Source organism: Schistocerca americana, chromosome 5 (genome assembly GCF_021461395.2).
Source record: "Schistocerca americana isolate TAMUIC-IGC-003095 chromosome 5, iqSchAmer2.1, whole genome shotgun sequence".
Lineage (NCBI taxonomy): Eukaryota > Metazoa > Arthropoda > Insecta > Orthoptera > Acrididae > Schistocerca > Schistocerca americana.
In genome coordinates, this window is record NC_060123.1 from 687,729,160 (window position 1) to 687,741,450 (window position 12,291).

Consider the following 12,291-nt stretch of genomic DNA (forward strand, 5'->3'; position numbering starts at 1 on the left):
TTGACTGATAATTTGAATGAAGTCGGATCCCTATCAGCGAGAGCAGCAATATAGCGCAACGATAGCTCGTAATCTCGACAGGTCCAGACGCTGCCACTGTGGAATTCGAACACGTGCTGGTGGACGCATCTCCTTCATACACGAGGCGTAACACGAGCTTCTAGCACGCAAACAATATTCAAATGGCTTTTCTGAATACGAAAACCGCTTCGTAATGTTTCCTTACGTGCAGAATGTAGACAAGGTCACTCTCACCTACTTCGTGCAGCTACTGATCATTTGCATATTCAAACATGTAGTACGCAAGGTCGTCCAGTTCGACTTTTCTTGCGTGACTCCTTTGTGGTGTAGCAACTGTCATGGCTAGTAGCGTATAGACGGAGGAAACTGGAGGTAGAGACAGAGAGAGAGAGAGAGAGAAAGAGAGAGAGAAATTTTTTTTTATTAACTATGGGACTCAACTTCTGAGCTCATTAGTCCCCTAGAACTTAGAACTAGTTAAACCTAACTAACCTAAGGACATCACACACATCCATGCCCGAGGCAGGATTCGAACCTGCGACCGTAGCGGTCTCGCGGTTCCAGACTGCAGCGCTTAGAACCGCACGGCCACTTCGGCCGGCGAGAGAGAGAAAGAGAGAGGGATATGGCGAGGGAGAGAAATAGAGAGAGGAGAGAGAGGGGGGGGAGAGGGAGGGGGGAGGGAAGGAGAGAACTGAAACAACAGGACATGATTATGAATATTAAATACATGTTAGTACAGATCTCATAATTTACCAGTTAATACTAAAATTACAGAATAAGAGAATGTTGCTGAACGTTAAACAGTGAAAAGAGTGTGTTGAATTTATCATCTTCATTCTGTCGATTTGGCTAGGGTTGTGGTTGGCAATCCGCGGTTCGCGAACCGCATGTGGCTCATTGGCCCACGGAGCGTGGCTCATTCACGAAGTACCATGTGAGGGCGTGCACCTAAAGTGCGGCTGAAACTTGGTGGCCCATGAGCAGAAGTAGATTGTCGGCTTGAGCGAGTCCATTAACTTCGTTGTAGACTTAACGTCTCGTCTAAATCTGCTTATACTTCGCCAGCAAGAGTATTTGGCATTGTTAAAACTTCACCTGCCATTGCTGACCAAGAGTGGCTGTTGTTGGTGGGCAAGAGTCGAGCTCGTGGCCGCAGATTGCGCCAACGTCCAAGGGATTTTCCGTGGTCATTTCTGTTGTGGTTCTCCTCTTGCTACCTGCAACGGTCCTTCGCTCTAGCACGGGAATCCAGGATACGTTCGCCTGAGGGTTTCTTCTTTCATGATGAGGCTGCTGTCATGTTTGTGTGTTTGCGTAACTTCCGTGAGCAAACAGGTGTGATAGCTCTTCTCTGCAGCAAGAACTTCCGTGTCGGCAAATTTTACTATGTGGTCGGTCTCAAACAGCGCGTGCTCGGCCACGGCCGATTTCTGCACCAGCCGCAAGCTGCAACGTCGCTTACGTTCGGTGATCCTGGCATTGACTGGTCGTCCAGTCAAATCAACACAGACTTTTGCACATGTACATGGCGTGCGGTATGTTCCCGGCATTTCTCCTTTGCCGATCACGGACACTCTTTTAATTTCTTGTCGGTTTATAAATAGTCTTCACGCAGTGTTTGCACAATACATGGCCGATACCCTCAGTCGCTCTGGGAATGTATGGCAGAAAGGCCGCATTCAACATATCTTTTTCCGATGTGTCACTTCGTCGAGTACTTGGTTCTGTGACTACCACACGTTGCGTAGAAAGAGTCGCTCTGGCGCGCAAGATACATATAAACTGCGACCGCGACCTACACTCCAGTCCACCACCAGCTATGGAGGGTGAAGTTTTCAGAATGCCAGCCATTCGAACTGGCAAAACGTCAGAAAAACCGTCAAACAAACGTCTGCTGAAGAACCCGTGAGGAAAGCCAACAGGCAGTTTGCTAGCGAGTGGCCACGAAAGCCTTAACACTTCGCAATTTTGTTGATGTTAGAAGTTATTTCATTCGAAGTTAATTTGTCTCTTTTTGTTTAAGATTTAGAAATTGAAACTTTGATTAACTTTCTAATCCTTTTGGGACGTCGCCTAGAAAGTAATTCCGAAATTGACATTTACTAATTCAAATCAACACTTTTAAATATGAGTGGCCGCGCGGTTTCAGGTGTCATGTCACGGACTGCGCGACCTTTCCCGCCAGAGGTTCGAGTCCTCCCTAGGGCATGGGTGTATGTGTTGTTCTTAGTATAAGTTAGTTTAAATTAGTTTAACTAGTATGTAAGTCTAGTTTGGTCCCTTAGGAATTCACACAGATTTAAACATTTTAAATATGAGTGAAACTATTCTCATCAGCTTTCAGCAATTGAGAAACAGCAAAGCCTGTCCACTCGTTACTCGCGCCTACTTAAGTTGACGATTCCCGTATGAATTCGGGCAACCTGTGCGCACTCGCACAGGTGAAGGTCAATGGCCTGGTAGCCATTAAACTATATATGAAGATAGTAACTGTTCTGGAACTGTTCACGGGAAGCGTGCAAGGGATAAGTCCCTGCAGTCGCGCTATTCATTTGTGTCCTCAGTGGCTCAGATGGATAGAGCGTCTGCCATGTAAGCAGGAGATCCCGGGTTCGTGTCCCCGTCGGGGCACACGTTTTCAGCTGTCCCCTTCAAGGTATGTCAAAAACACCTGTCGGCAGCTGATGGTTTCAATTAATTATCGTTTCCCGTTTACTTTCTACAGTAATCGTTGAAAAATATTGGTACCAGATCATGAAAATGGAATACTCATTGATGGGTATGTTGGTGGACTTAGATAACTTGACGAAGGTATTTCTCATTCACTATTTTCAAACATCCCCACGAAACATGGAGCGTGCCAAGTTGGGTGGCCTGTGCACACTGAGATGACGAAACCCGTGGGATAGAGATATGCACTTATACAGATGGAAGAAGCATCCCGTACACAGGGTGTAGAAGGCTAGTGCATTGTTATTTGCACTGAAGTGATTCATGTGAAAACGTTCCCTCGTGATGGTCGCACGATGGGGATTAACAGACGTCGAACATCGAGTGGTACTTCGAGCTAGACGACTGGGACATTCAGTTTCGGGAATCGGTACGAAATTCAATACTCCAATATCCACTGCGTCAAGAGAAAGCCGAGTGTACCAAATTTCAGGCATTACCTCTCACCACGGACAGCACGTGACCGACGGCAGCGGGGTTTCCGTAGACTTGTCCGTGAACTTACCGCAGACATCAATATGGAACGTACGACGGGCGTATACGTGAGGACAATGCGCCGAAATCTGGCATTAACCCCACCTTGGTAGCAGATGACCGACTCGAGTGCCTTTGCTAACACCAAGACTTCGGTTGCATACGGTCGCAGGTTCGAATCCTGCCCTGGGCATGGATGTGTGTGATGTCCTTAGGTTAGTTAGATTTAAGTAGTTCTAAGTTCTAGCGGAACGATGACCTCAGGTGTTAAGCCCCACAGCGTTCAGAGCCATTTGAACCATTTGAACTTGCAGCGCCTCTCTTGTGCTAGTGATCATATCGATTGGATTATAGAAGACTGAAAAATCGTGGGCTGGTCAGATGAGTCCCAAATTCAGATAATAAGAATTGGTGGTAGGGTTCGAGTGTGGCGCAGGAACCACGGAGTCATGGAGCCAAGTCGCCAAGAAGGCACTGAGCAAGATGGTGGTGGCTCCATAACGTGTGAACTCTGTTTACATGGAATGGACTGGATCCTCTGGTCCAACTGAATCTGTCATTGATTGGAAACGGTTATGTGTAGTTAATTGGAGACCATCTGTAGCGACTCACAGACTTCATGTCCCCAAACAACGATGGAATTTTTATGGAGGACTGTGCGCCATGTCACTGGGTCACTACTCTTCGAAATTGCTTGAAGAACATTGTCGACAGTTCGAGTGAATGACTTGGCCAACCCAGATCACCCCAACATGAATCCCATTGACCATTGTGGGACACAATGGAGAGGCGAGTTCGTGCACAAATTTCTGCACCGGCTATTCTTTCGTAATTGTGGACGTCTGTAGAGATAGTATGACTCAGTATTTCTGCAGGAGGGCTTACTACTTGACTTCTGTCACCGCAACCACATCTACATCTACATTTATACTCCGCAAGCGAACCAACGGTGTGTGGACGAGGGCACTTAACGTGCCACTGTCATTACCTCCCTTTCCTGTTCCAGTCGCGTATGGTTCGCGGGAAGAGCGACTGCCGGAAAGCCTCCGTGCGCTCTCGAATCTCTCTAATTTTACATTCGTGACCTCCTCGGGAGGTATAAGTAGGGGGAAGCAATATATTCGATACCTCGTCCAGAAACGCACCCTCTAGAAACTTGGAAGGCAAGCTATACCGCGATGCAGAGCGCCTCTCTTGCAGAGTCTGCCACTTGAGTTTGCTAAACATCTCCGTAACGCTATCACGCTTACCAAATAACCGTGTGACGAAATGCGCCGCTCTTCTTTGGATCTTCTCTATCTCCTCTGTCAACCCGACCTTGTACCGATCCCACACTGATGAGCAATACTCAAGTATAGATCGAACGAGTGTTTGTAAGCCACCTCCTTTGTTGATGGACTACATTTTCTAAGCACTCTCCCAATGAATCTCAACCTGGCACCCGGCTTACTAACAACTAATTTTATATGATCATTCCACTTCAAATCGTTCTGTACGCACACTCCCAGATGTTTTACAGAAGTAACTGCTACCAGTGTTTGTTCCGCTAACAGATAATCATACAATAAAGGATCCTTCTTTCTATGTATTCGCAATACATTACATTTGTCTATGTTAACGGTCAGTTGCCACTCACTGCACCAAGTGTCTATCCACTGCAGAACTTCCTGCATTTCGCTGCAATTTTCTAATGCTGCAACTTCTCTGTATACTACAGCATCATCCGCGAAAAGCCGCATGGAACTTCCGACACTATCTGCTATGTCATTTATATATATTGTGAAAAGCAATGGTCCCATAACACTCCCCTGTGGCACGCCAGAGGTTACTTTAACGTCTGTAGACGTCTCTCCATTGAGAACACCGTGCTGTGTTCTGTTTGCTAAAAACTCTTCAATCCAGCCACATAGCTGGTCTGATATTCCGTAGGCTCTCACTTTGTTTATCAGGCGACAGTGCGCAACTGTATCGAACGCCTTCCGGAAATCAAGGAAAATGGCATCTACCTGGGAGCCTGTATCTAATATTTTCTGGGTCTCATGAACAAATAAAGCGAGTTGCGTCTCACACGATCGCAGTTTCCGGAATCCATGTTGATTCCTACAGAGTAGATTCTGGGTTTCCAGAAATTACATGATACGAGAGCAAAAAACATGTTCTAAAATTCTACAACAGATCGATGTCAGAGGTATAGGCCTATAGTTTTGCGCATCTGCTCCACGACCCTTCCTCAAAACTGAAACTACCTGTGCGGTTTTCCAATCATTTGGAACCTTCCGCAGTGTGCAGCCACGACATATCTGTGGAGAGGTAGACATTCACCTGTTTCCTAAACAGGGGCAGCAGCCTTTTCAGCAGCTGTAAGGGCAACAATCTCGTTGGTTGACTGAACTAGCCTTCTAGCGAATGGTGGAAACTAACGAGAAACTTTTCAAGAGCATGCAGCTGTACTGTATGGCTAAATGTATTTGGTTCTCAGGAGGACATTGTTATCGGGAAAGATATTTTTCTGGAGTGTAGCGTTGAATGGTAGTGAAAGGTGAACGATAAGCAGTTCAGTCAAGAGACAACACAAGGTTTTGAAATGAGGTGCCACAGAAGAATGATGAAGGTTAGATGGGTATCCTAAATAACTAGTGAGGAGATACTGAACGTAACTGGGAAAAAAATCAATTTATGGCACATAATGACTATGAGTAAGGCTTTGTTGACAGAACACACCATGAGACAACAAGGAATTGTCAGTTGGTAATGAAATACCAGCAATACGCCTCATGGGCTGGGGATCGTGCGGACGCAGAAGCATCGCCTATGTGCGCGCCTCCGACGCGTTGCCCTCCAGAACTGGGGCCGGCGGCGAGTATCATACCGCTACCAGAGGTCCTGCTCTCTGGGGATCTACATGCCGATTTATTGCTGGAGCAGACGAAGTGTTCTGGACCTATGCCTATGGATTGGCTACTGCAATTGTATAATAACTGTCTAATACGACGGCAGATTCCTAAAAATTTATCTGAAACCGCGCGACCGCTATGGCCGCAGGTTCTAATCCTGCCTCGGGTATGGGTGTGTGTGTGATGTCCTTAGGTTAGTTAGGTTCAAATAGTTCTACGTTCTAGAGGACTAATGACCTCAGCTGTTAAGTTCCATAGTGCTCAGAGCCATTTGAACCATTCTTGAACTTAAAATCTGGACTCAGACCACTATCATCGCTGTACTGAAACCCGGCAAGCCAGCTTGCGCTGCCAAAGAACTTTAGCCCTATACCTTTATTGTGCTGTTTTCTTATGAAATCTTCTGAAGAATGTTGCTTAATCGTCTCAGGCCTATCACCGAACCACAACTGCTGCCACAATATTTGGCACAATGATTTTATATAGAGCAAATCCTCAATCTGACACAGAATATCGAGGATGATTTTGAGGGCATTCTGGTGGACATCTCCGCGGCTTACGATACTGTGCAGCACAATATCGTGTTGCACGAATAGTATCAATTAACGACGATATTTTGATTTTTGATACTTGTAACACCTGAAAATAGCCTAAGGCTATACCGTGAAATTTAAATTGTGGAATAAAACCTGTTTTACAATCAAATAACGGTTATATTTTTTAAAAAATCTTTCAAAAAATTCACGAAAAAAACCTGACTTTACCGACTTCCTAGTAATTCTCTTTCGAGACCGTACATTTTATGTCGAACTAGACGGCAAGAAAAGTAGATGGAGAATACAAAACAGCGTTCTGCCCCAAGGTAGCGTCATAGCACCAATGTTGTTCGATGTCTAAAAGTAAAGGCCAGCCACAATAGCTTCAACAATGCTGTTGATCTGGCGCTAATATCTCTATTCAGAAAGTGGAGAACGTTTCCGTCTGACGCCGCTAGGTGCGCGCCGATCGCGTATATTTTGGGATGTGCCTGCTCGGCAGCTCAGTCGGCGTCCATCCGTGACAGCGGGAACGTCTCTGCGAATGTGCGCTGCAAACGAAAATCCCGCCAGTTGTGAGGTGCGGTTTGCGATGTAGTCTTTGTTGGCAAAAAACCTAAAACCTATAGAAATTTATCATGAACTGTGCAAAGTCTACAGAAACAAGGTAATGGGTGATGGCCGAACCACCGTTCATGATGACAAGAGTGGACGCCCGAGCATTGTGACACGATTTTGTCGCTAAAGTTGATGATACGATTCGTGAAAACCGTCGCTTCACAATAACTTTCACTTTCTTTTCCACAAGTTTCACGGACTTTGTTGTTTGAAATTGCCACTCAGAAGCTAGGCTACCACAAATTTTGTGCACGATGGGTGCCCAAAATGCTTACAGAGTACCATAAAGAACAGCGAATGGGGGCAACGTTCACATTTCTGGAAGCCTACCACAAACATGGTGATTCATTACTGGATCGAATCGTAACCAGTGACGATACGTGAGTGAAACACGTCAATTGCGAGACAAAATTACAGTCCATGGAGTGGGGGCACACAAGATCCCCCTAAAAACCAAGAAAATGTTTGCAAACCTTGTCAGCAAGGAAGTTGATGGCGGCAGTGTTTTAGGATAGGAAAGGTGTGCTTCTTTTTGATTTTCTCGAACGTGGAGCAACTATAAATTCTGCCCGGTACTGTCAAACTTTGCACAGCCTTCGAAGAGCAGTTGAAAGCAAACGCCGAGGAAAGCTGACGTCCAAAATTTTGGTATTGCACGACAATTCCCGAACTCACACGGCAAACCGCACTAAAGAACTCCTTAATTCATTCAAATGGGAAATTTTCACTCATCCGCTCTACGGCCCCTATCTTGCACCAAGCGACTTCCACTTGTTTCCGTAGATGAAGAACTGGCTTGCAACGCAGCACTTTGATGACGACGCGCAACTCCAGGCGGGCGTGACTCACTTGCTGAAGCCTCACGCGGCAGAATTTTACGACGAAGGTCTTTCAAAGCTTGTCCACCGCTGTGACAAGTGCCTCGGATAGCTCTAATTGCTTCAAATTATATCTATATTTCCTTTGTATGTATTAATGTTATATATTTAGTCTTATTTTCTCTTTTTATCTATTTTGTATAAAACGCTATTGACACGCATAAATTAGCAAATTCAGTACGCCTAGTCACGTGCTTGAAAATAAATGCAGAAGTATAGCTCCGCGTACAGGCTATTTACCGCGGCGCAGTTCCACTCTGCAAAAACAGACATAATGTCTGCAGGGAAACCGCAATCTCTTTTTTATGCAATGTTACTTATAATCCGTCTTGATTGCAAAATATTTATTCACATGACCGGTTTCGGTGACGCAGCATGTGAAGGTTGCTGAGTATGGACAGGTTACTCCTGTAACCGAAATTTGCAGGTCTGAAGATGGTTCTAGAGGAACCGAAACCGGTCTTGTGAATAAATATTTTGAAATCAAGACGAATTATACGAAACATTGTAGTTCCACTCATCGTCAGTTCTCCGCCGATGCTGTGAGCCAACTGATGTGCCAGCTAAACCCATACTTTCAGTCAGAGACCAGTAGGACCCACGGACGCGGGACCTCGCACCTCTCTAACGTCCCCTCCAAGAAGTATCATCGGCCAGTTGCTGCCGAGTACACTCTACTTCCCTCCAGTGGGTAACTTCGTTGAATTTGTCTTTACGTCTCTTAGTGTTAATTAACTTTAGGTCATACATGAATGACTGACAAGGTGAGCTAGGGGCTTCCCTAGCTCACCTTCCGTCAGTCCCAAATTCTCAACTGAACCACACACGAAGAATGCAGCGCCCATTGCCCGTTATGCTCATCGCTTGCGTCATTTCGCCGATTCCCGTAAAGCGTCCGAGCCTGATATGCACCCGCAATGAAGAAATCGTTGGCCGTCTTTGGCTTAATTATATATATGCGTCGTCTATCTGAAAGAACAGACACTAAATATATTTAAGTAACTTTTCCAGGTGAATGCCTGATAGAAGTCTGTGAGAGTTTGGTATTAATTATTGTAAGCAAATGTTTTTTGTTTAGCTGATATCCTATTTTGTTGTAATAAACCTTCCTCTTGTGGACTTGGAACGTGTTGTTTCTCAGGCGTGAGATATACCAGAAAAAAGTGTGGAGAATAAAGCAGAGTGGATCCAAGGCATGAGATCAGAAAGCAGATTCAAATGGATGTAGGTAGCGACAGTTACGCAAAGGTGGAGGGGCTCCCGTAGGATAGAGCAGCACAAGGAACTGCATCAATCTAGTCCTCGGTCTAAAAACCACAACCAAATTTTCAAGGAAGTGGACTAAAACTGCATTCCAGCGTTTCTCATGACTGAAAAAGGTGAAGTGTATAGCAGCGTAGCAGTTTTCACCGCCTATGGGCTCGGAGTTGAGACAAGCAGAGGCGTACTGGGGACGTCGTTCTGCGGCATCCACTTGCTGGCCATCACGTTGGGCGGCAGGCGCGGCACCTTGGTTGGGTCCACCTTCCAGAGCACCCTCTGCGGCAGCTCGTCGAAGACGTCCAGCAACGCCTGGAGCTTCTCCGGCGCGAACGTGTCTGGCCGCACCATGGTGCCCAGGCTGAAGTACACCACGCCCTGCGGGCTGCCGTCCAGAAACTGCTTCAGATCCTGCAGACACGCCCCAGCCGCGAAGATGAGTGGGGAAGGCGCCGAGCTCTCGCCACAGCACAGCGGGTGTTGGCACTTTAGTGGATAGCCGGCGACTTCATATAAATTACTAATGAACAGAGTGGGTGAACTAATAAGATCCCGGAAAGTATTCCATGCGCCTCACGATAGGCAACCCAGCGTACATAATTTGCTCTGGGTTCCGGCGATGTCGGTTGGGGTGTCTGTCTTACGCTGCGTGAAATATCTCCCGGGACACTTTTGTTTTAAATACCCTGCACAAAAAAATCAATTACTATATCAAACTTACTACGTAATACATTACGTAGAGAAATGTCATTTAGCCTGTTTTGCATTTGAGTCGAAATCAAATATTTGCTTTACGAGAGTACCATCTGAATCATTTAGCATGTCACACAGTCCAATCCATTGCTTCAGTCTGACTGAATTACAATCGTAATTTCTCATTTTTATCTTTGATATAACTAACCAACATGCTACGATGTACATTTATTCTGTGCTTGAATTTTATAACGACCATTCATAAGAAATTCTTCTCTGCAACAGTCTCCACATACTTCGAGAACCTCTCTCTCTCTCTTGTGAATTTGAGTACGTTTTCTTTGCACTTGATGTAATGAATGTAGTTAAAACAAATGAATTTAATTCCTTTTAATGGCTGAGTGACTTAGGATACTTCGCCACGTTACAGGATGATACCGTGACGATGTTTCAAACTTTTAGGGATGATACAGAAGGATAAATGTATCAATCAGAAATGAGGGACGCTGGTATAGAAATGACCGGGTCGTAAGTTATAAGCGAAACTTTGTCTGATACCTCTGACAGTGGATCAGATGTAGCGATACTGTCGTTGCTAAGATTGTATGGTAGGCAACTTTCAAAGGTGGACCAAATGAAGGAAAAAGAAGTTTGGTAAGTAGGGGCTTTAAAACGCACACCTTAAAACCTTGTTCACTGGCGATACTGTGAAACATGTCTCTTCTCCTGCTAGTTTTTGTCCTCTATGTTTCTGCAGGAGGTAGTATGGACAAAAGTAAAAATTAAAAGTCTATTAACTATGGGGGTCTTAATGTATGCATTTTACTACACTTTCCTTTTTTTGTTTTGGTTCATCTCTGGAAGTTGCTTAACCTACAGTCTTAGCAACAACAGTGCCCGTACACGTATACACGATTTTCGCATATAGCTTTCGAACCGGTCATTTCCGGACCACGATTCCCTACTTCAAATTGATGCATTCAAAGCTGCTTGCTTTTAAAAAGTGAAAAGTTAAGGAATTTACAGAAATGTAAATTGAATTATGAAAATTCCAGTTAAACTACAAGTGGATTGAACAATTATCACGTTACACAACTTCCTCGCAATTAGAACAAATAAACGACTCAGAACATATACCCACACTCTGTATCGACACACCGTTGTACATCATGCTCAGCCGCATGACAGGACCTGATCCTTTCTATACCCTTTGCAATACCATAATTCCTGAGCTACTTTTCTCTTTTGGATACTAGTAGTCTCATACTGGTTTTCCACGCAGTTTGTTCCTTTAGGATGAGAAGTTTTGTTTTTTTCGTAAACACACTGTTCTGGTTTTGGCTTTGAGCCACTAATATTTTGAGGGGTTCCTTTTTCCACAAACAAATACTTCGAAACAATTACTCCCTCGGTATTTCTAACCTTGCGTCATGGTCCTGTTTTTTTGACACAGGCATAGAGTAAATAAAAAGTCTTGAAATCTTTTACAGGCTATTAGCTCCATCATTATTCATTGCCAGTGTTTTCTAAATGTTACGACAGAAGGATTCCCTCACTTTACATCAATAACTTCGTGAGGACTACCAACTACTGCATCATCACATATAGTTCCCTATTCGTTTCAAACCGGAAGGAAAATTATACTTTCATTGTTCTCAGCCTGCCTCTTACGAACAGCTCAAAGAACGTCAAAGGTATGATAGTTTTGACTCCTGTATTTGTCAGTAATTTAGGACAGCATAGTTCCAAACATCTTCAAATGGCTTGAAAAAGTACAATGGAGGTTTTCAATGCCGGTACTTGCTTTTAAGGTGATATTTCTTTTATAGGTGTTAGGACGTGGTTCAAAACATGTTTTTCTGCGTAACGTTTCGTGCTCCAATGCTGGAGAAATCCTCAGAGACTATAACGTCTCAGAAAAGAGCTACGAAGTAGAGCAAACTCAGCAAGCCGAATTGTCTGTATGCATCTACGCAACGGTCTGTTCGTGACGTCATTAGGCCGCCGCCTAAGGTCCCGGAGTGTTATGTAGCTTTATTTAATACTTAGGCCCACAACTTGTCTAACTTCAGTACTACTCTTCTGACTTATGACGACTTCAGCATCGGAATGCTTATAAAATAATTATCACAAAAAACGATTTGAAAACACTCTTGTCAAGTGTTTGAACAGCATGTCTACAAT

The 12,291-nt window shown here is 44.7% G+C and overlaps 1 protein-coding gene across 1 annotated transcript in view; it reads right to left on the minus strand.

The window, feature by feature from the left end:
• Positions 1–12,291, minus strand: part of LOC124616638 (UDP-glycosyltransferase UGT5-like) — a 113,835-nt gene that overhangs the window by 15,201 nt on the left and 86,343 nt on the right. The window contains exon 3 of the mRNA XM_047144965.1: positions 9,603–9,825. Coding sequence (XP_047000921.1) covers positions 9,603–9,825 — 223 coding nt within the window. The remainder of the gene's footprint in view (positions 1–9,602; positions 9,826–12,291) is intronic.